This window comes from Arachis hypogaea, chromosome 19 (assembly GCF_003086295.3).
Source record: "Arachis hypogaea cultivar Tifrunner chromosome 19, arahy.Tifrunner.gnm2.J5K5, whole genome shotgun sequence".
NCBI lineage: Eukaryota > Viridiplantae > Streptophyta > Magnoliopsida > Fabales > Fabaceae > Arachis > Arachis hypogaea.
Genome location: NC_092054.1, coordinates 154,323,070 through 154,347,599, shown reverse-complemented (window position 1 = coordinate 154,347,599; position 24,530 = coordinate 154,323,070). Strand labels below are relative to the sequence as shown.

General features: G+C 36.4%; 2 protein-coding genes and 1 non-coding gene across 3 annotated transcripts; 1 reads left to right on the top strand and 2 right to left on the bottom strand.

The window, feature by feature from the left end:
- Positions 1–7,937: 7,937 nt before the first annotated feature.
- On the top strand, positions 7,938–22,997 carry LOC112775493 (ATP sulfurylase 1, chloroplastic). Its single transcript, XR_011877762.1, has 16 exons — positions 7,938–8,568; positions 8,899–8,967; positions 9,174–9,314; positions 10,291–10,339; positions 10,887–11,150; positions 11,681–11,750; positions 12,903–13,010; positions 13,094–13,213; positions 13,828–14,212; positions 14,684–14,832; positions 16,756–17,153; positions 17,301–17,561; positions 17,642–17,728; positions 20,590–21,137; positions 22,121–22,336; positions 22,412–22,997. It is a non-coding gene; the product is annotated as an ATP sulfurylase 1, chloroplastic (transcript).
- On the bottom strand, positions 15,343–18,739 carry LOC112775495 (NADH dehydrogenase [ubiquinone] 1 beta subcomplex subunit 7). Its single transcript, XM_025819133.3, has 2 exons — positions 18,321–18,739; positions 15,343–15,517 (listed from the first exon to the last, which is right to left on the bottom strand). The coding sequence occupies exon 1, from the start codon at positions 18,634–18,636 to the stop codon at positions 18,331–18,333; it is 306 nt and encodes a 101-aa protein (XP_025674918.1). The 5' UTR covers positions 18,637–18,739; the 3' UTR covers positions 15,343–15,517; positions 18,321–18,330.
- LOC112779146 (serine/threonine-protein kinase SRK2E) lies at positions 22,844–24,415 on the bottom strand. The gene is made up of 6 exons (XM_025823396.2): positions 24,383–24,415; positions 23,632–23,706; positions 23,442–23,543; positions 23,296–23,349; positions 23,110–23,202; positions 22,844–22,963 (listed from the first exon to the last, which is right to left on the bottom strand). The coding sequence occupies exons 1-6, from the start codon at positions 24,413–24,415 to the stop codon at positions 22,844–22,846; spliced, it is 477 nt and encodes a 158-aa protein (XP_025679181.1).
- Positions 24,416–24,530: the final 115 nt, after the last annotated feature.

The window sequence follows — 24,530 nt, the reverse complement described above, 5'->3', positions numbered from 1 at the left end:
TATTTCTGTGGGGGAAGCCAAGTTTCGAAGGAATGTGCAGGCGGAGGCCAAACAGGTGATGGTGGATACCAGACAAAAGCTAGAACGGAGACCAGAGAGGATCATTATGGAGAATGGGGCGGCTAAGAATCCTGGGAAAGGAGAAGTGATGGCAGGAGTTCCTATTCATGTTCATCAGGCCACGGGGAGCACGAAAAGGGTTGAAGTACATGTGGTGGCAGAGAATATGGAATGGTTGGCCAGGAGCTTAGTAGGGTACACACTGAAACCTATGGACCTCTGATCATTGCAGATGGTCATTCATACAAATATGCCTTATGTGGAATATGTCCGGGAGATAGGGGAGCAAAAAATTTTATTCACTTTTGATACGGTGCAGCATGTTGTTGAGGCGTATACGTTCAAACTGGATGCTATGCTACAAGTTTTTCATCGGATCCGGAGGTGGGAGGAATCAGAACGCGGAGGGTCTCGTAGAGTATGGTTGGAGTGCTATGGAATGCCACTTCATGTATGGTCGGCAGAAACATTCAAAGCCATAGGAGGCCTATGGGGAGACGTTCTCCACTGTGATATTCCAACAGGAACAGGGGCTTCGTTTCGGGTTGGAAGGTTTCAAGTTGACACATGCGAGTTTAATGAAATTAGGGAGTGGGTACGGCTTGCTATTGGGGAGAAGGAGATTGCAGTATTTGTTAAAGAAATGGGGTGGGAGGCGAGTGGGACTGGGAATTTGGTGGAGCAGAAGCAGGTCTATAAAGGGGGAGTAGTCGACGAGTCTTGTGACCTTGGCCGGAGAGAGGCGGAGCTGGCGTGGGATCCGGCGGCGGACCTGATCATTGGAACTGAACAGGGGGGACCAGGAGAAGGGTAGATTAGTCAATTCAGAGGTACTATTGAATGATAAGAACGTTGAATTTTTGAATTTCAAAAAGGTTGGGGGAAGCAACAGAGTCGGAGAGTAGTACCCAAATTAAGGGGAAGGAGGTTGTGTAGAGATTTGGTGGGAGTGAGGAAGGGGATTCTGACAGAACGGTTACACAGGGATTCAGTACTGGGGATGAAAGGGTTTTTGGTTCTAAGGGTGCACTTAATGGGCCTTTGTGTATGGGTAAGCCATTCAAGGCTAAGTCTGGACGCTACATAAAGGGATGGAAATTAGGCCATGATAACTTAAGCCTAATTTCAACTCAGAATGATATGGGGCCACGGGAGTATGAGGATCTGAATATAGGGTGGGGGAAATCGGGGTGGGCTGGAACGTAGCGGACCGGGTCGTCATGAGTGGAAGGCTGGAGCGGACAGAGGGTAGGAGGGCTGCGAAGGCGTCTGTTGCTGCGTCTAGGCGAGACGTGCGACACGCGGAGACCAACTGCGTGGGTGCGGAGGGGGACGCCGGACGGGATAGGACGACGAAGCAGGGTCGATCTCCGGCTGGTTCAGAGGAAGACGTGAATGCGGGGCAGGGATATGACCAGAAGTTGAGCCAGGGTGTGGAGGGTAGAAGGGTTGCGCGGGTTTCTCCTGATGCGTCTGGATACAACGTGCGACACGAGGAGGCAACCCTGGCAAGAGCGGAAGGAGACGCCGGACGTACCAGGTTGCCTGAGCAGGAACGGTCGCCGGTGGGCTCTGCTGAAGGCGTGACTGGTTGCCAGGGATCTGACCAGGGAGTGAGCGTGGGTGTGGATGTTGGAGGCGGGATGCGTGACGCTCATGAAGGCATGATGCCGATGCCAACAGCCAGGGAGGGGAACCTTGACGGCGGGAGGGTTGACGAGGGTGCACAGCTGCACATGGACGGATTGGGAGGGCTGGAGATGTCATTGGGGGCTGGCCGAGGAGAAGATGTGGACGAACAGGGATTGATTCAGAATGATGAAACCTTTGAGGAGGGGGCTGGGTCTGAAAAAGGCAGATGAAAATTGACTGAGGGAGAGGATAACTGCATGTCCATGGAAGCTCAGGTCAAGGAAAATGAGGTTACCTGGGCGCTGGCGGTGGAATCTGGCGTTGTGCTGTATGATGAGGAAGTGGATATTATGAGTATATTGCAAGCTCAGAATGAAGAAATAGCGAAAAAACGAAAGTTGGCAAAACAAAAAGAAAAGGCAAGAAGGAGTCGTCCAAAGAACAAACACAAGGTGAGCTCTACTTTGATCAAATGATTGTGAGCTGTTGGAATATTAGGGGATTGAGGGGGGATGATAAGTTGAGTATGGTTAAAATGTTGAAGAAAAAATATAATCTAAACATGTTAGGTTTGCTTGAAACAAAAAGAGAGGATATTTCGAAATATGATGTTGGCAGGATTTGGGGAAATAGTACTGTGGGTTGGGAGTTTGTGGAATCTGTTGGGGCGGCCGGGGGGCTTTTGTTGATGTGGGATGATAATATGTTTCAGAAAAGGAATTGCTATAAAGGGGAGCGGTGGTTGTGCATTGAAGGAGTGTTAACAAAGAATAACTTTCAGTGTGCTTACTGTTTGGTGTATGGGGCGCATGGGAGGGTGGCAAAGCGGGTGGTGTGGGAGGAGTTGAGCTATATAACAGGCTTGTGTCAGGTTCCTTTCTGTTTGTTGGGAGACTTCAATGAGATTTTGCAAGTCAAAGATCGCAAAGGGTTGCAGAGTTTGCCAGTCTCGGCGGAAGAGTTTAAGAGTTGGGTGCAAGACATGCAGTTGATGGATCTCCCACTTACTGATCGAAAGTTTACTTGGTTCAAGGGACAATCTTGTAGCAGAATTGACAGGGTGCTGGTTAATATTGAATGGGTGAAGGAGTTTCCTGACATGAGGATAAAGAGTGGTCCAAGGAGATTGTCAGATCACTGCCCGTTAATCGTGGATGATACAAGAGGAAGAGGGGGGCCTCGACCATTCAGGAGTCTGGATTCCTGGTTTACTCATGAGGGTTATCTAAGGACGGTAAAAAATGAATGGCGGACCTTGGGAGGAGGTCCGTTCCTTGGTAAACTCAAGGCCTTGATGATGCCGTTAAGGCAATGGCACAAGGATAACTTTAGTGATATGGAAAATAAACTGACGAAGTTTGAGGCTGAGATCAGGAAGCTGGATGAGCAGGTTAGTGATGGGATCTATGATGGTACCATGGAGGCTAGAAGAAAGGCGCTGGTGAGATTCTGTGAAAAATGGTACATTAGGAAGGAAATTCATTGGAAGCAGATGTCTCGGTCTAAACATGCGAGGGACATGGATAGAAATACTCGGTACTTTCATACTATTGCATCGGCTAGAAGACAGAATAATAGGATTGATGCTCTGATGATTAATGGACGGCTGGTGAGGAATCAGGCAAGAATAAAGCATGCAATTAGGGGATTTTACAAGGAGTTATATCATCAGGAGTATGCACCAAGGATCGGTGTTCGGGATGGGTTGTTGAAGACAATTGGTAGAGATGAGGCAGAGGCCTTGGAGGTTTTACCGTCTGCTGAGGAAATTAGGGAGGCAGTTTGGGATTGTGAATCGTCTAAGGCCCCAGGTAGTGATGGATATAATATGAATTTCATCAAGAAATGCTGGGAAGAGATTGGTCCGGAGTTCACGGCGGCGGTAATGGATTTCTTTCAAAGGGCAACATTGCCATCAGAGGTGAATATAACATGGGTGACACTGGCCCCAAAATTCTTGGGTGCTAAAGAGATTAAGGATTTCCGGCCAATTAGCCTGGTGGGATGTGTGTATAAGGTGATTTCGAAGGTGCTAGTGAGAAGAATGAGGTCAGTTATGCCGGGCTTGGTGGGTGAGACTCAGATTGCATTTGTGAAAGGTAGAAAAATTCATGATGGTGCTCTCATTGCCTGTGAGACAGTGCATTGGCTAAAGGCACGGAGAAGGAAAGCGGCGATCATTAAGTTGGATTTCCATAAAGCGTATGATAGAATCAGATGGAGCTTCGTGGATATAGTGCTACAGAAAATGGGTTTTGGACAGCGTTGGAGGAATTGGGTGAAGGAGTGTGTCAGCACGGCTACTATGTCTGTTCTGGTGAATGGGTCACCATCCAAGCTGTTCAATATGGAAAGAGGCCTCAGACAAGGGGATCCTCTTTCTCCATTTTTGTTTGTGTTGGTGGTTGATGTGTTGAATAGGATGGTGGGAGAAGCTGTCAGAAACGGACGCATTGAACTGCTACTGGTCGGAGGGGAGCATATAGAATTGTCGCACCTACAATTTGCAGATGATACAATATTATTCTGCCCCCCGGTGACAGAGACAATAGTCAATTATAGGAGGTTGTTGCGGTGTTTTGAGTTGATGTCGGAGCTGAGCATCAATTTTGAGAAGTCAAGTTTGATATCGGTGAATTGTGAGCAGGGATGGATAGATATTGCTTATGGTTTGCTAGGGGTGCAAGCAAGCGGTTCTACCTGTTAGGTATCTCGGGATTTCCTTGGGTGCGAATCCTCGGATGGTGAAGACTTGGAAACCGATAATTGATAAGGTGGAAGAAAAACTCAACCTTTGGAAAGCTAAGGTTCTCACCAAAGCGGGCAAGCTTGTTCTTATTAAATCAGTGTTGAATAGCCTTCCTATCTATTACCTCAGCCTATACAAGATGCCAAAGGCGGTTGCGGATAAGCTGATCGCATTGCAAAGGCGATTTATGTGGTGTAAGGGGGACGGTAATGATGGCATTCCATTAGTTAAGTGGGAGGTGGTTCAGGCACCAAAAGGGGCTGGGGGTTTGGGGGTTGGGGATGCGGTGCTTCGGAACACAGCGTTCTTATTTAAATGGTGGTGGCGATTTTCTAAAGAGGAGTGCCTCTTATGGAAAAAGATTGTATGCTCGTGCAACAACCTGAAGCCTGATGTAATGTTAGTAAATCAGAAACTACCGGTTAAAGGAGGGCCCTGGAAGGACATATGTCATTTAAATATAACAGAGCAGAGGATAAGAGACAAAATGCTTACTGGCCTGGCGATGGAGGTAGGGAATGAGAGGAGTACCCTGTTTTGGGAAGATAACTGGTTGCAAGGCGGCCCCTTGAAGGTGGCGTTTCCAAGACTATTCTCTATTTCGGATCAGCAAGGATCCATGATAGGGGATTGTGGTGTTTGGGATGGGCTTGAGTGGATATGGAACTTCTTGTGGCGGAGAGAGCTGTTCCAATGGGAGCTGGACCTGGTCCACCAACTTCACGAGAGGTTAAGGCCTGTGAAATTGTCAGATGGTAAAGATGATAATTTGGTGTGGAAGTTTGATAGAAAAGGGGTTTTTTCTACCAAGTCTGTTGTGCAGGTTCTACAATTGGAGTCTCTGTCGGACGAGATAACAAGCTACAGTTTCACTAGTGCAGTTTGGAAAGGAGTGGTACCGCCGAGAATTGAGATTTTTGAGTGGTTTGTGCTTATTGGTAGAGTGAATACTAAGGAGAGGTTGAGTAGACTAGGCGTTATTAGGCCTAGTGATAATCTTTGTGTACTATGTAAGAAGGAGATAGAGTCGGTAGAGCATTTATTTCTCCTCTGTGAGCTAACATGGCAGGTGTGGTGCAGTTGGTTGAGGTCGTTTGGGGAGTTGTGGTCTATTCCTGGTACCATAAGAGAATTATTTGAGCGGTGGACCGGTAGATATAAGCGGAAACAAGATCAGAAGAAATGGTTACCAGGGTTCTTTGCAGTGATCTGGAACATTTGGGTGGAACACAATGCTAGGATTTCGTCATCAGAAAGACGGTTCAGAGCTACAATGAATGGGCCGAGAGTGATTCGTTTGGTGGTTGATGGTGTTGCCAGAAGAAACAGGAGTTTTATGGCTTTTATGAATTGTTTGTGGTTTCTTTAGTTGCTCCACATTAGTGTGTTGAGCTTATTTTGTTTCAAAAAAAAAAGTTTTAACTTGTGAACATCTCCTTTATCTCCTTTATATATAAAAGGAGAGTAGTAGATGATTCTTTACTCGACAAGTGTCTACCCTGTTTGAACGACACATAGCACACTAAAGAGTAAGGGTATCAAATCAAAGTATCAAAGTAAATATAATAGAAGAGTAGTAGTAGGTTCTTTATTTGACAAGTGTCCTGTTCAACTATATGATAAGTGGCATCCAAAAGGTAAAGGTCAAATAAAAACTTCAAAACATATATAACGAGAAGAACTTGACTTTGGGCGGGTTCTTTCTCTTTTAGGATCTGAATTTAAACATGAAATTTGAATAAGCATTTCAAATCAGAGCTTACTGAAAAGGTTTTATAATTCAATTATACTATTGACTTTCTCTATCTCTCTTCTCTTCTTTCTTTCTTGGGCTCACTCTCTCTTTATCAATATGATTAGTTCAAAATACATAGATATCACCGGCGAAGAAGAAGAAGGAACTTGCCGGTGATAAAAGCAATAATTCACAGAGAAAATAGAGAATGACGGTGGTCAGTGCTGTAGTTACAAGAGCATCTGGCGAAGAACAAAGAAGACACGGCATGGGCTCCGAATCAGTTTCTGACGAGTAGCAGAGATGAAGAACTATCAGTTAAAGGTGACTGGTGGCTATTGATATAGCTTCAAGGAGAAAGAACAGTGGCAGAGTTTAGGGTATTGCTGCCGTCAATAAAGAAGGAGCAGTTGGCAACAAGTTCACGACACAGATCAAGAGAATGGAGAGCTCTGAGATCCATATACCATCCATATTTTTTGCAGAGGTCATTTTTCTTTTCTGATAGTAGAAATTTTTTTTGTTTCTTTTTAATAAAATTACAGAAAATGTCATTAGGGTTCTAGATGCAAGCAAAGGAACCGCCGGACGGAAGGTGTGATGGTTTCAGCAACCGTTCTGGCACCGGAACACCAGAAACCGAGGCTCGATTCGTTCGCGGTACTCCACAGGGGTGATCGTCCTGTATGAGGCGACTAGACTCCCCCCCGCACCAACAACACCTTTGAAGCTCGCTAAGGTTTAATTTCTTTAAACAACCACCATATTTTTGCATCCATATTAAATTCTCACATTAGTGTTCAAGTTGATTGCCCTCCCAGATATGTTTCATGTATAGGTAGCATGTCTTACAACATGGGATTTGTTGATTTTGTAGTTTGTTTTGATTAATTTGTCTACATAAAGTAAATTCCAGCTTCTATTGTTTTATTCGGTAGCATCTTCACATGCATTCATTTTTGTTCTTTTTTTTCAAGGTATTATAAAATTGTAGGTTCTTTCGATAACTATGATACTATACTGTCAAAGCTGTAGCATATGCTTAATTAATTTTAGGCACCTACTCAAATAAAGATGTTAAAAACATCTTCTTATAAAGAGTCTTGTGTTAAAAGTGTGCTTTATTTGTTTGGCCACACTTTAGAGAAAGATAATACTTTTGTAACATATCAAAATCAAACCCTTCAATTCATCATCTAATGGTAGAAAAGATACATCTTCACATAAAGACAATTGTAACATCTTCATAGGGCTTGTTTGGGTGAGCTTTTGAGAAAAGATCTTTTTTCGATTTATCTTTTTTTAAAAGATCTTATAGAGAAGTAAAAGTAATTTTATGTTTGGATATCTCATGTAAAAAGGTCTTTTTATCTATCAATTATGTTTGGGTATAACAATATAAAAGTACTTTTTTGTTCATTTATTACACGAAAAACATCTTTTTTTTTAAGGAAAAAAGATCTTTTAAAAAAAGATGTAAATTACAGCTTCTCAAAAAAGATCTTTTTTGATTTTACTAGTGCTTTTACTTTTACTACTAGAAATTTGCCAAACACGTTAAAAAATAAAAAAAGATCTTTTTTCATTGAAAAAAGATATTTTTTTAACAAAATAATGGCGCCCAAACATGCACATAGTAGTATCCACCTTAATTTTATATAGCATATACAAATTTCAACATTCAAACAACCTAGGTTGCAGGTTTAATACAGAAGAAGGCATGGTGTGTTACTATATTTTTGCTCATGTTCATTAGAAATCATTCAAACTCATTATGTGATGCCATAATTGTTGAATAGATATTTTCTTGATCTGCATTTGAAAATGCATCTATTTACATATGCCCATTGAATTATTAGATTGCATAAATAATAGAGAACTTTCTCTTTCATTACTTAATGTCAAGTTTTAGTTTCTTATCAGTGCAGTATTAATAAATCTTTTTGTTGATCAGGGTGGTGGTTATCCTTTATTTATGTTTTCAATGTTGGGCACTTCACCGTTAGCAATCCAAAGAAGTAATTGGACGGGATTTGATTCAAATTCAAATTTAAAAAGGATTTTGTTTCGGGATTTTCCAGAAGAGAATACGAGAGAGAGAGTTGCCAGTTCTGATAGGGGGAGTAGTTGGCACCAGACTTTCTCTTTCGATGCCGCAGAGAAGAGAAAAAGAAAAGGTCGGTGAAGAAATAAAGCACGACGGAAGAAGGAGAAGAGGGTGGCGATGACAATGACAGTCACAGAGAAGGATGCTATATCGACAGAGAAAAGAAGATGAATGAGGTGACGGCGGTGATGGAGGATATCGCGCTGTTGGATCCATAGAACTGCCTCTACTGCAAAACGCCATCGCAGCCGTTCGTTCGCCGGTGGATGCTGCGAATGAAAGATGGTTAGTTCTCCCTTTATTTTGTTGTTTGACTTCGTTATAACTCAAGATAAGTTCCACTGCTCCATGGTAGGAAGTCAATTAAAGCTCTTCTTCATCCTTTTTAATTTTCTCCGCTGAAAAGTAAGTTGAAGAGTGCTTCTTTTTTAATTTTACTTAGAACTCTATTATTTACAAAGTTGTGTATTTGAAAACTCATTAAATAAATTTTCTCTGCTAAATGTAACAAGTCATGATAAAATAGATATTTGTAAATAAATTTTAATTAATATATAAATTTTCAAAAAACAGATCTAACAGAAACTTATCATAATGCAAACTGTTTGGTTATAGCTGCCTCTGAAGTAGAAAGTCGTTCGAGAGAGGGAGCTTCCAACCAGGCATATGCTACTCTGTTGTATGGTGAGGAATTCTTTATAATTCAGTCTTCTTTGTTCTTTTTAATTTTTTGGTATAAATTTTTATTATAATCTATATTTTATCTTTCTAATTTTTAATGAGTACATTATGTGTCTGGGTCAGATATTGTAGATTCAAGAACCAGTTTGGAGTTTTTATGTGAAAGTCTCCTTATGTGACTACAGTTTTTCTGTTTTCCAATAATCCAGGTCCTTATGTTGCTGTTTATCTGGATGTTGATAGAAATCTATGGGTTGTGGATGTTGATAGAAATCTAGGAGATGAAAAGTTGATTACTGATGGATTTTAAGAACCCATAGACAAGTTAGAATCACTGACATTAGATTTAGGTAATGTTTACATTCTATAATGATTGAAACTAGATATTCTTAAAATGTGTTGAACCTGTTCAATTTAACTAGATATTTTTAAACTTTTCTGTAAATTTGTTTTCAAATTCATTTTGTGCTTCTCATAAATAGAATAGGAAGAGTGAAGCCCGATATACTACCGGATGGAGTGAGGGCAGGAATTTCAAGTAAAAAAATCTTATTGGTGGAGAGAACATTGGAGAAAAGACATTATTTGGCATTGAACTTTTGTTTGTTGAAGATATTGCTTTTGTGATAAGTTCATTACTTTCTTAAATCAACAATGTGGAGCTTCTTTTTCAATTCTTTGAACATTGATACATTAGAAGTTTCATTTTTTTCATTGTCCAATTCCATAGGTTTCATTTTTATAGTTGCATTACATTTACTCTGCAAACTGAGAATCAGAGAGTGGTACTCCCGTACTCTCAAGAGACACTTACCTTAAAGTATTTCTTTTTTAATTTCCTCTGCACTGCACCATTTCAGTTTATGAATGTAAATATGTAATAGCAACATCTTAATTTAAAAGAATTAAAAAAAAACTCCAACTAAGTAGTTCTTTTTTTTCTTGATACATGTATACATATGCAATGAATTAATTACATATTGGAGTTTGCAAAGAATCAGTTATTAATAGATTTTTGCAAAGTTATCATAAAGCATTCCAATAAGCAATAATATTGGTGTTTTTTAAGGTCCTTTATTGATGTGCTTTAACAAGCATTCCATGCTTTGTTCTATCTGTGTGTAATCCAAAAATTATTATAGAAAAGTTTGACTAACATGTTTCTATTGTTCAATCTGAAATTTTGATTTAATAGCTTTTTTTTTTTAGATTTATACGTGGTAGGGTTATAGGAACTTTATGATGATTTGGAGAAGGCTTTATCTTTGTTTAACCAAATGATTTAGTGTGTTTGTTGTTGCTTACCACTTTTGTTGTTGGGTGCAGTCATCTTCAAAGATGTATTTGACAAGTGTATAGGCTAATTAATCAACAAGTAAGCTAAATTCTATGTCCAATTCAGTTCTTGCTATCTGATTGTTGATTTGATATCTATCAATTTAGAATTTTTTATATAAAATTAATTATATATATGATAAAATTTACGGTATTTTTTTAAAGAAAAACCAATTGGGTATTCATTATGAGAATGCAAATTAAAATTTCAAAGACCTATAATTTGCTTATCCATTTTTATAATAATTTGGTAAAAGTTATTCTATAAAATAGATAGAAAAGTACGCCAAGCAGATTGTTATGATTTTTATTGAACATAATTCCTTTTCAAAAATCAATTGAGTATTCCAAAATTTATTTAGTGTTTTTATGCTTAAAACATTCTTTAAAATATTTATAAAAATTTTACATTTTTAGCAAACAAGAAGAGAACAAGTAGAAGTTTTTAAAAATAATTGAATACATTAAAATCATATTCATCAAAGAAAGGGATATTGGTTTTGGTGCTTTAAACTTGAGAATATGCATAAACTAATAAGTTTTTAACATTAACATTACTTTTTGTTATTGCTGCAATATATGTCTAGACCTCTGGAGTTCTAGGCAGTTTACAATTGGCAAAGGTGGTTGAAATGGATTAGCATGGTATGTTGTTGAAACTAAAAAAGTTAACATTGTTAAGTATGAGCTGGACAAGGTAAGTTGACTTTTAAAGGTGTGGTTCACATATTTCATTTCAGAAAAAGTATCAATTCCATTGGCTTTTATATTTTTTAAAATTCATTTTTAATGTCATATAGGTATTCTGTTTAGATAGAGGGAGACTATGAAAAATATCATCAACAAGCATTGTAAGTTTCAATTGAAGTTATTCAATTATAATATGATACAATTATACCTGTTTCTTTTGTTCATTTCATCATTTGTGTTGCATATGGAGCTCCCTAAATGTTACATTGTTGCAAACTTTTATGCATTTTTTGTGGTGAATCATGAGACATTTATGTGGAACACATGTTTTTCTTTAAACAAAAATATATTATACTGAATATTTGCCACCATATTCTTCTTTGTCATTGGGTTAGTGCCAGTTGTTGCTTTTTAAATTTGGGATCAGAATTTATATCCTCTGTTTGATACTAATTATATCTAGATGAAAGATCAATCTGTAGTTTACTACTTTACTTTATTCGAGAAAATAAAAAGTCAGAAGAAAATTATATAATCGAAGTTTGGTCTTTGATTTTACTTTCCTTGGAAGATCATTTTGTAGTTTACTTTACTATTTTAATTAATTCGCATAATTTTTATTTGAATATTTTTAAGAAATTATTTGTTTATCTACTTCTCTTTTTCTATTTCTTTTTTCTGATTTTTGCAGGAATTTTTATCTCTTAGTGACATAATGGTGGTCATCTGATACAAATGAATGTGCCTTCAAGAATTAGCAGGTAAGAGGGAGAGAAAATTTTTCAAACATTTCAAAAGATGAATTTGTGAATTATGAAGTACTTCATTGGTTCATATTAGTGCTTTTTTGTTTTAGTGGGATATCCTTTGGCCTTTTCAACTATAGATCACTGAAAAATAAATAGTTGGCAACTATAGGGAAATGGGAGTAAATAACTTTTGATTGAAAGTAGTTTGTATCTTTTTTATAGTGGAAATTGAAAAAGAAATTGAAGTTGAGAAAGAGAATGATCTTAATTTAATCCAAACAGCAAAGTTGATCTGATAATAAATTTTGGTAGGGAGTGTTCTAACACCAATGACATCTCTTGAGGCTTGGCAAGGGTTGGTTATTGTTGTTGGAACTGCAGTTGAATTGCTTGAAATTGCTGGAAAGTAAGAACATCCCTCATCTGCAAAAGCCACCCCACCAATTTTTACATTGTGAAAAGATTTATTTGTTTAGGTCATTAGCTTTCAGATTCCCTCATATATATATATATATATATATATATATATATATATATGTTAGTTAATTTCATCTCTTATATACAACACAAGTGTGTTCGGTCTTTGTATTATTATGTTTAATTAGATTATACTAAGAAGTTTAGCCTTCATAACTAAAATATGATACCCTGTTTGACTATGTTCAGTTTTCTTTATTTATTTGGTTCGTATCAGGTTGGGCTTGAGATATGCCTTCTAAAAACTCATGTAGATATATTACCTAAATTTACTCATGATTTTGGTTTTCAACTTCACACGGTATAATACTACTACATAAGCTAAGAATTTCCTTCTATGTTATTCTGATTAATGATATTGTTCCAATGTAGATTAATTAAGTTGTATGCTCAGTTCTAACTTGAACATGTGTGTAATTCTGAAATTAAATTTGAAAAAGGATAACAAAAAAAAATACGTTGCTCAATCTGAAATTGTGATCTAATAGCTTTCTCTTTTTCATATTTATAAATGTATGAGTTTTCTTTTGTGAAGCTACTTTTATCACTATAATGCAAAATTTTTAAGTGAACATAATACCTTTTCTTTCGGGCAGTAGCCTGTTTACAAACTCTAATTGCTTTGCATTCCAAGAGGTCAGAATTGACGAGTTTAGAACAAACAATATAATTAGCGTTGAATTTCAGGCAGAGAAGAAAGACTATCTGCCTGTGAGGATCTTGGAGCTGATGTTGTTGTCAATTATAAGACAGAAGACTCTGTTGCACGATTAAAAGAAGAAACAAGAGCGAAAGGTATATTATTCTCTAAATTTTGTAATTAATTTGTGCAATAATTGAAGCATCTATCTCAGTTGCCACTGCCTGTATTGCTGCAGGTGTTGATGTCATTATGGATCAAATTGTGGGATTGTACCTTCAGCGAAACCTAAACAATAGAAGTATTGATAAAAGGCTTTTCCTCATAGGTGGTGCTATAGTAAAAGTAAATCTAAACAGTATGATCACAATTTCTCTCACAACTTAGAGTTGGCAAATATTTTCATTGATTTATTAACATATTAGGAAAGATACACAATCCCCCTCATTAGGGTGTGGTTGTGCTTTGGCTTTCTTTTCTTTAAAAAGGTTTGGTTGTTGCTTTTACTTTCTTTAACAATATATGAGTGCAACAATGTTATGACTATACGTGATTACTTTATGATAATTTATTTGCTCATAAAAAGTTTGTATATCATTTGCTCATAAAAATGGTTATTTGCTAATAAGAAGTTTGTATATCAGTAACAAAGTGTAATAATATTTATTTAAATAAACAAATATAATAACTTTTATATTTAAGTGAAATATGCTACTATAGATTAGAAAAATTATAAGATTATTAAGCTTCTGAAAAACATATAATACAATAATCTTATAAAATGTACAATAAACTTTTTATATACAATTTTTTTTCAAATTAAAAATAAAAACTATTAATATCAATGGATAAGTACTAATAAACTTTTATAATGAATCAAAATTTAGCGGCAACTTTTTACGTAGGCTACTGCATTTCAAAATTCAAAAACTCATCTCTTTCCATTGTTCTCTTTGCCTGCCGGTATGGAAGCTCAGCACCGTCACCGGAGTAAACGCAAAAACTTTGCACGCAATGCAAACAGAGGAACCGCCGTTAGAGACTTTTCATCTGTTTCCGAAAACCGAGGCTTGATCCCTTCGCAGTTACTTAGCAAAGATAGCTGTCGTGGCTTATGGCCGTCACCGGGGAAGCAATCAGCGATTGGACTCATCACCGTCGAGCAGCAGAGATGAAGAATAACAATCCAGAAGTGATGATGGCTGTTGATGCAGCAGCGAGGAGAAAGAACAGCGGCAGGGGCGAGTGGTGTTCCTGCCAACAGTGAAGAAGTTGTAGCTAGAAGCAAGTTGGTGACACGGTGAAGAGAACGAGAGCTCTGAGATCCTGCTGAATGGTTTTAATTTGCTTTGATTTGGTGACTCAATGTTGCTGCATCTAGATTCGGATACCATGAATTAGACTTTGTAGTACTCTTTTGTTTATCTGACAGAATGAATTCATGGAGGGTTTTGTTTTCTTCTACTAAATGGAGCTGGAATTTTGAGTAATTAATCATTAAATTCTGCTGCATGTGCAGCCTGCAACTGAACACGGGAGTGGATCCTCTCCAGTGGAAAAAAAACTGGATGGTATCCAGTGGAAGATCTCACCCTTCATTGCATTCTCTCTCTCATTTATTTCTGGTCCCACTTGAAGAATTGAAGGTGGGAGATTACACTGTATTCTCTCCAGTGACAAAAAAAATGGAGAGGATCCATTTCCCTTTTCATATCCTCCTATGAGGCTATGAGCCATATTTTGTTAAAAATATTTCGGCAGCCATGTTTGTATTTTTTAAGATACTTACATAAACAGGGTACTTATTATTGTTATAAAATTTCAACAGGTGTGCATATAAAAGGGTTTCATTCAAATGAATAGTGGCCAAACTATTGGAGTGCTTCTGAAATTTGTGAAGCATATCAGTGCATACAGTAACGATTTGTACCTTGTCTCATATAAAATGAGTGTGCGTGTAATCCTCTTCTTCTTAAGGTAAGTCATTCTAATTTAAGTGGACTTTGAAGGGGTTCCTTTGTTGGATGGCAAACATTAATATTTAACTAAGTTTATATGTATTGTAATATTGTCTAACTAATTTTGTTCTTCCTTCTCTGGCCATTGTGGATGCATTCTTCAATAGATGTTTCATAAATTGATGCTGATGGCAAACAGGCAAAGTAACTAAACATTATTATTAAGTTTATTGGAACCTGTATATATTATGTAGTTCTGCGATAAACTAAGCATTTAAGCATTTAAGTTCTGCGATATCTCCACAGGAAAGTTAGCTTCACTCTTCCAAACCTGCTACTTCTTTTCCAAAATATAATATTCTACCATCATTTTAAAAACATTAGTTTAAACCTGATCCAACCGTGTAATTACAGGGTTTATCAGTACTTGAGTGATATATAATGAGATCTGCATCCTTTAACAAAAATATTTCAAACATATGTGATGATTGGTCAGGGAATAGAAGTGGCAAACCAACCATATCTCCACTTATGAAAAGTTAAGAAAAATTTATTACTTTCAAGTAAAAACATGTGTCCATGATGAGAAATTGCGAGAATTAAAGTATAAACAGTCTTTGGTAATCTCTGGACAAACAATCCAAGGTAATTTCGACTTCACACAACTAAAAAACATGAAGGAACTCCTGCCCGAGCAAAGGTTCCTGCCAAAAGTACATAATAAGCATTAGAAAGCAATCGGCAGAACCAGAACCAGTACCCAAGCAAGTGGGAACAGACAGAAAAGAAGTGGAAAGCAAAATAAGCAACTGATATCAAAACGTACAATCTAATTTGAAACAGTTGAGTCATGTTCTAGGTAACAGGATTTCCGTTCCAATTAATCATTCAACATTATGTGTGCATAAAGTCATGAATTCACATTTTGTTCCAACAAGCAATTATCTTAGTATGTTTTTTCCCCAATTGTTCGAACAAAGGCAGTCATCAATATTAAAGTATGTGCTAGAACCTACCGAATCAACCATAATTTACATCTACTCCAGTGGAAAGCCATAAGTACAGGGTCAAAGTAACAACTCCTACTATCTTCAACAATAAGTTGAAATTGAGTATATACCCAAAATCGCCCCTGAAATTTGCATCGTGCCACAAATTAACACCTAAAATTTCAATTAACTGAATCCAATCTCCCAAATTCCAATTTGTGTCTCGTGTTAATCCCTTAGTTTATCTCCGTTAACAGCAAGTTAAATTGGCATGTTAAGTTGCAACAGTGAACAAATGGAAACAATGTCATTTTGTGGTTGTGCAAATTACATCGCTCCCTACGAAGAGATCATTCACATAAAAACCCCTTGACTATTACTCTCCCTCTCCTCCTTGACGCCATTCTAAGCAACCTCTATTGTTGCCACTGTCGCTTAAGCGACAACTCAGCTGGGTTTAGGGTTTATGGAGATGAACCTGGGGCTAATGCAAGTCACAAATCAAAATGTGGAAGTTCAGAATGGGTTAATTGAAATTTCAGGGATCAATTCGAGGCTCGATGTAAATTAGTCAACCACTAATACAATGCCGTGGTGGATTTTGAGATGGTTTCCACTTATATTGTTCATTGTTGCTTTCTCTTCTTTTCGTCTCTTTTAAAGTTTTTGTTATACATAATTATCCTCTCATAAGAACAGATTTTGTAGTGGAACATGTTCAGCTCTGTATTATTGGTGCATAATAGGAATGCCGGTATTTTTTTAGTACCAAAACGGAAATGATAATTAGTATTTGTCACTATCAATAAAGGAGATAAACTTGCAGTTACTAGTTGATTTTATTGAAACCAACTCTTTATCTTCGCATGATAATTGTATTATCTTTTTCCCCCTCTCTTTTAGTTGCCTTTACTCTCTCTGCTATGGCTTATAGCATTGTTTTGTTATTTCAGTATTGAAATTTATAAGCACCCTAAAGAAGAGAGGATTGCGCAAACTTGGGGAACCACTGCCCCTGGCTTACCTTATGTTGAACAAACTATTACCAATGCTGGAAATTGGCTGATTGGTGGTGACCTAGAGGTTATAGAACCTATCAAGTATAATGACGGGCTTGATCCTGTCCCCTTCTGAACTGCGCAACGAGTTTGCAAAGCGCAATGCAGACGCCGTGTTTGCATTCCAACTCCGGAATCCTGTCCACAATGGACATGCTCTGCTGATGACCGATACCCGAAAACGGCTTCTTGATATGGGATACAAGAATCCTATTCTCTTGCTTCATCCATTGGGAGGTTACACCAAAGCAGATGATGTTCCACTTGAATGGAGAATGAAACAACATGAGAAGGTAAGTTATTAATATGAATAATTTTACTATGCAGATGTATGTTAAGATGACGTTTCCTGTGTGACGATATGTTGATTCTAAATATGCCTGTCTGCTCCTCTGAACAGCAAAAATTCACTTGTGTTGCTTTTGGTCTTTTTCATATAGGTGCTTGAGGATGGTGTTCTTGATCCAGAGACAACAGTGGTATCCATATTTCCATCCCCAATGCACTATGCCGGACCGACTGAGGTACAATGGCATGCAAAGGCTAGGATCAATGCAGGAGCTAACTTCTACATTGTTGGTCGTGACCCTGCAGGCATGAGCCACCCAGTTGAGAAAAGAGACCTGTATGATGCTGACCATAGGAAGAAAGTACTGAGCATGGCACCCGGACTAGAGCGTCTAAACATTCCTCCTTTCAGGGTAATTGAAGAACGAAGTTGTACATTTTTGTGTACTTATGCTTCCTTGATACAAGTAGTGATCGTTCCCATTGTTTGCAGGTTGCTGCATATGACAAGACTCAGGGCCGAATGGCATTCTTTGACCCTTCAAGGCCTCAAGACTTCCTCTTCATATCAGGCACCAAGGTATAATTACTAGAACATGACCTATATGTCTAGGATAGTGGCCATGTTTTGCTTATATTTGTAGTACCTTAAACCATACATCCTAAACAAGGTTTAGTCGTTGAAATCAAGCCCAACCAACCATCATTTGCAACTAAAAACACGCATACGCTTCAGTTTTATACAATAATAAAACTAAAATGAGGTCTAGTCAACTTAAAACACATTCCACACACAACGCAGGGGGTTTAATATATATATAACTTAACTGGTTTTGTAGTAGGAGGATCAATCTTCACATCCCCATTCTCCATTCATAGAGCCAGAAAGAACTAAAGAAGATAAGATTAACACTACGAGCTACAAGCATGAAACTTTTCTGTCTGTGCAGCTAATGTGAACAAAAATTATGGTCCTATGGTAACAGCAAACCCAATTTAATCCACAAAGAGACACCTACGAAACTAACATTCTCTAATCCTAATCAAGTAAAAGCGTGAACAATCCCATAACCCTAATAAATCCGAACGCGAGAATATTGATAACGAGAGCAATTAATCAATCAGGAATGAGGAATGAATCCGAAAACCCTAGATCAGGGAGAAGCAGAAACCTGGAATGAATCAGGCATTGGCGGTTTTAGGGATGACGGGAAAGGCGGCGCCCTTGGATTGGGAGTGGTTAAGGGAGGCTCGTTCCTTGATCTTCTGCATCTGAAGCATGCGCTCCATGAGGAGCTCGTACTGGCACTTCTCGAAGGAGTGACGCTCGTTCTCGCACTTCCATGGAAGGTAGAGCTCGGCCTGGCGGCACTTGTTGAGAGGGATGAGGAGGTGTGCGCACTGGTCCCTGTATGCAAGGGGAACCTTCGCTTCCACCATCTCCTCCTGCGTCGCTATCATCTTCTTCGATGAACCGGGAACCTCCATCTCTCACTCTCTCTGCTTCTCTTTGTAACACACTCTGCTCGCTATCTGCCCTCTCAATATTGAACATGCATCTTAATTCTTACCCAATTATTTTTATTCACCAATTAAATATATGTTCACATTATATGTTCTATATGTTCAAAATCTTATAAATAGTATACAAGTATAAATTATAACTGATTAAATATAAACTCAAAAACAATAATATTTGTTAAAAAGATATTTCATATTTAGATAAGGAGTTTTGATAATAAAAGAAAACTTTGTATTGAAAATTCTCGCTTATTAAAATGATGATTTCACTCTCCTTTCTAATAATGTCACTCTAAATATTTTTTTTTTTACATTGTATATTACATGAATTTGTAAAAGCAAATTACATTATCAAAATTAGAGTGACAATATCCATCATCATGTCTTATTTTAAACCATTACAATAATCTTAAATCTACATCTAAATATTTATTCTAGATTGCCCGTCAATAAATTTTCAGTAGCAAATTTAAGAGTAATGATTTAAATTAGATTTTAAAATTTTTAATATTGGACCTTTAATCTTTCAAACTTCAAAATGCATAAAAAATCTCTAATATTTATTTTTGTTAAATTTTTTTAGTTTGATTCATGTAATCAAAATGATTATTTTGGATTTAAAAAAATTAAAGATTATTTTGAAATTTTTTATTATTTAAAAATTATTTTATACTTCACTCTTTAAATCAAATTAGATAAAAATTATATTGTTTGACAAAGATAAACATTAAAAATTGTTTGATATATTTTGAAACCTCGGAACTAAAGTGTTTAATTTTAAAAATCTCATAAACTAATTTACATACTTATTCTAGTTTAAATAAAAAAATTTGCTAATATGTGTATTAAGAGTTAAAAATATCATAAAATTTTTTTACTAAAAATTATAAAATAGATAATTTTTGTATATCTATCATTAACAGAAAATTTGTGTCTTTAACTGATAGCAAATGCATTCATATCTGCATACAAAATATACAAATGTACAACTATGGTCATCATTAACAACAATTTTCTAAGATTCTAAAAACTTCTTGTCGTTGTTCATCACTCGATTCTTTGGGAAAGTCAACTAGAAACTTGACATGGAGGTCACCTCTTTTCCCATCGTTCTTAAGGGTTGGCATGCATTGACCTTCAATAACCTTCACATATCCAGGTATACAACAGTATTCTCAAATGACAAAGTCAACTTCTCCCCTCCTAATATAGGAATTAGTAAAGAGCACCCTGTAAGTGCATCTACTAGAGGAATCTCAATACATATTTTCAAGTCATTATTGCCTTCTCTTCTAAATAAATTGTTTCTTTTCTTCAATTATGAACACTATATCAGCAGGGAGGTATCCAGGTTTCTCATCATCCTTGCCCAAAAATTTTATCTTTGTTCCTTTTCTCCATCCTGGCTTCACTTCAATCTTTAAAATCTCAATCTCTTGGACCATTACCCTGTTGCAAAATTAGTTAATAGTTTAAAATAGTTCAAATTTTAGAGACTAATAGTTTAAATATTTACTCCTGATTCCAGATGCAAAATCAAAACAGACAAGGGGATCAAAATCAATAAACTGGGGAGAAAACTAATCAAAATACATTATTTATATATAAATAAAGCAAGGAGATCAACAATCTTCAAGTAGGCAAAGAGCGATAATGCTGAAGCAAAGCAGAAATCTTCAAATCAAAGCATCAATATTGAAAGTATTTGCACTTATGTAGATATGTTAGCAAATGATAGATATCAAATACCGCAGTTTTTCGTATTTGTATCATGCCTAATTGCCTATAAAGCATACTATTTCAGATCTCAGATTGTGCTATTTCCTAAGTTTGATTTTATTTTTTCATGTTTAAATTCCTAGTGCTTTCAAGCTAAATTGTGTTTGCATCTTTTTACCCTACATGTTGTCCATATTTCAGATGGGGATTCTTCCAAATTAGCAATGGCTACAAACTTATCTGGGAAGGAACGAAGTAAGGAAATCAAAGGGGTAGTTGGGCCAAGCCAGGAAGCTTCTTGGCTGAAATCTACTTATTCGGAGAAGAAATCTGTGTTAGAAAGGCCAACAAACATCCTTACCAGCTTTGATCAAGATGATAGAAGGACTCTGGCACCTGAGCTGCAAATGAGTATTGTCCCAAAAGACTTCTATTTTCATGAATTGGAGAGTGTAGTTAAAATCAAACAAGCAGAGGCTAAAATGTTTCAGTCACGTGCTGATGATGCAAGAAGAGAAGCTGAAGGGTTGAAACGTATTGCCCTTGCAAAGAGTGGGAAAATTGATGAAGAGTACACTCATCGAATTGCGAAGCTGCGACTGGGTGAGACAGAGGAAATGTGTAGGCAGAAACTCAAAGAACTTCAAGCAGAATGGAGGCAGACATTAAAGATCTTTTATCTAATATGGAAGCTACTAAAAGGAGTCTTGCCCTGTGAAGCTGACAACACTCTAGAATAGTTCTTTCAGGTAAATGTAATCTTCCATCTTATAATTTGTAGGTTTCAATTCCATCTTAATGTTATGAGTTACTGTAGTTTCTGATCCATAGATTGATGTATCTATCTGCTATTCTGCTGTTGTAGTTTATTTGGGATTCAAGCTGCTAACCAAGATCTTGTACAGAGATTCCAACAGTTAATTACTCTTATTAAACAATTGGAATTACAAAAGCTATTTAAACTAGATTACTATTAAAACACCCTTGCAAGAATTCCCACTATTTGGCTGCATTTGCTAAGCAGAATTTTTCTACTTGTTCAGTCGAGGTAAAAGAATACAGTTTGCAAATTTTTCATTTTGTTAAACATAAGAATAGGAGAACAGCAGAAAACTGCACATGTAATTAACTTGCAAGACATAAAATACACATTTAAAAAAGGGGGAAATTACTATTGATAGAACCAACTAACCTCTTCAGCTAACACTTCATTGTTTTTTCATTGCATTGATCACCATCCTTATACGGCTCTTTGCCATCATTCTCCATGACTGAACTTAAAATTTTAACATGTTAGGTACTAACTAAATGCTAGGATAATGGAATAGGCAAAATGAACTAAACTTTTTTTTTTTATTAAAATTATTGGTCAATCAAATTCTATGAAACCTAAGAGCTATTAGTGCATAAGAATGTTAAAACAATTTTTAAAACTTAAAAAAATTATAATAAACATGTTTATAACGAAGAATAATTTATTTTTTTAAATTCTTTAAAATTTTATAAAATATTTTAAAATAAAATAATTTATAAATAAAAAATTCATAATAAACATAAATATAATAACTAAACTCTTTTATTTTTTAACTTTAAAATTTTACATATGTATCATAAAAATTTATTTTATCCTAAATATCATCATTAAAAATACTAAATTACCTAACTCAAATTTTAGAGACTAATAATTCAAATTTTAGAGACTAATAATTTAAATTTGTACTCCTGATTCCAGATGCAAAATCAAAACAGACAAGGGGATCAAAATCAATAAACTGGGGAGAAAACTAATCAAAATACATTATTTATATATAAATAAAGCAAGGAGATCAACAATCTTCAAGTAGGCAAAGAGCAATAATGCTGAAGCAAAGCAGAAATCTTCAAATCAAAGCATCAATATTGAAAGCATTTGCACTTATGTAGTTATGTTAGCAAATGATAGAATAAGGTAACATTTCTTGTGAAATTGACTGTATTTGTTGTTGTTAATTACTTAGTTATCTTATGTAATAGTACTGTGCAGGAGAAGATGGCAGAAACCGGGTTTTTATCACCAGTGGTGAAGTCTCTAACAAGAGTAGCAGCATCAGTGTAAAGCATTAGTAAAGAAGAAAACAATGCTAGCCAGCCTATAAATGCAGTTATTGTGCATTAACATCTAATATTTGAAGTATGACAAGCATAGAATCACTTGTACTATGCTGAAGGTTATATAGTAGATCTTTATGCAGTGGCGATCCAATTATATTAAACAAAACAAGTGGATGACAGCATGATGCTAAACAAGTGAACAAGACATATAATGCTTTCCTTGAAAAGAAGTTGGCAGATTGTACCAATTAACAGATGGATGTGTTCAGAAGGTGTAATTAGATGGAAATAAAAAATCTGCAGACACAGAAGCTAATCGAAGTACATCTCAATTGGAAATTATTAGAATTTCACAGTGATATATTTATTTGGCCTCATAGCAGCAAAATACCTTGCCATCATATTCCTTCCTGAGTAGAACTTCCGGAGCAATGTATGCAGGGGTACCAACTGTAGATTTTGGTTGTGAATGTAGCACTGAGGACTGCGAAAGAAAAACAGCAAAGATTTGTGTTATATATATCACAAATTTTATCAGAGAAAGAAATTTGCTTGATCTTGGAGGAAACTAAAATTTCAATTAACTGAAGATTTTTAACAGATAAAAGCAGCAAGAAAAAAGAAGCCGACCTTAGAATACCTAAAATCACATATCTTTAACCGAGGAGCTGGACTGCCATCTAGTAATGTGTTCTCTAACTTCAAGTCACGATGGCATACTTGCTGCATTAAAGAAGATAAACAGAGAAATTCAGGTTAGACTTCTCGCCTATATATTCTGTGAAACAAATGCACGAAAGTACCAAACTTGCATACCATTGCATGACAATAGCTAACTCCTGAGATAAGTTGTTGGAAGAAGAAGCGCGCCTGAAACGAAAAATAATTAATAATAGGCATTATATAACATATAATGGCAACATCAGTATGATGCAACTAAACAAAATGCAGTAGATAAGAACCTCATCCTCATTGAACCGTCCTGCATTGCATATTCGCTCAAATAGCTCTCCACCAGCAGCATATTCCATCACAATAGCCAAATGTGTAGGGGTTAATATGACCTATACTCGCCCAGTAAGATAACTTATCAAATTACAGCTTAAGTAGGACTAAATAGAACAATTCATTGGGAGTATACAGATAGCAGACCTCTTTGAATCTAACAATATTTGGATGCCTCAGCGATCTGTGATTTATAATTTCCCTTCTCACATTTTTATCTATCTGTTAAGAGAAATTGAAGTTAATAACTTAACATCAATTCACTCAACAGCACCACAAGATCAGTTAATTATGTCCAATATCAATTGCATTTACCAGAAAATCTTTCAAAATCGTACTTATTGCAGAGTAATCTCAGCTTAAAACTATGATACAAATCAACAAAAGCTTTCAAGTAACAAAAATAAGCAAAAAAGGGATGATCTTTGACATTAAAATTGAAAGTCAATAACTCAACTGCCAAATCATGAGTTCATGACCCGCACTAATACACACAAACCAAACACACCGCAATAACAATTAATAGACAATAACAAAAAGAGGAATCAGAAAGAAATTCGAAGCTCAAACCTTGTCACCTCTCTCAATATATTTGACAGCAACAAGCTCATTAGTGTGCTTATTTTAGTATAATGATAACAATAATAACAGTAATAATTATGAGAAAAAATACTTATTCTTGGATGCAGGAACAACCTTATTTTAGAGATGCAAGACAATTATGTCAATCACCAGAGTGAAAAGCTGTATAAGACTAAAGAAGAGTGGTTTAGACATTAAATCATAACTAAGTAAATAACAACATTGAATTAGGCAGCAAGAGACAAAGAAAAAGACATCCATGATCAAGCTACCAGTTAGTGTATTCCTGATCAAATGAATGATAGTATAATCAAACCTTTTCTTGTTTAAGTGGAGATTCTTCGCTCATAGTTCTTCAATTTGGAGGTGTGGTTGTGATCTTCGCTCTCAAGTAGAACTGCCACAAAGTCTGTAAACGAGTGTCACTGATTTCATTTTGTTGATGTGTCTATGTCCGTGTACAA

Excerpts from the sequence above, each read along its gene's own strand:
- LOC112775495 (XM_025819133.3), bottom strand. The coding sequence starts at position 18,636 with ATGGAGGTTCCCGGTTCATCGAAGAAGATGATAGCGACGCAGGAGGAG.
- LOC112779146 (XM_025823396.2), bottom strand. The coding sequence starts at position 24,415 with ATGAGCGAAGAATCTCCACTTAAACAAGAAAAG. Across the intron at positions 23,544-23,631 it reads ATATTGTTAGATTCAAAGAG|GTCATATTAACCCCTACACA; the intron begins GTCTGCTATCTG and ends GGGCGAGTATAG. Across the intron at positions 23,203-23,295 it reads TTAGCTATTGTCATGCAATG|CAAGTATGCCATCGTGACTT; the intron begins GTATGCAAGTTT and ends TCTTTAATGCAG.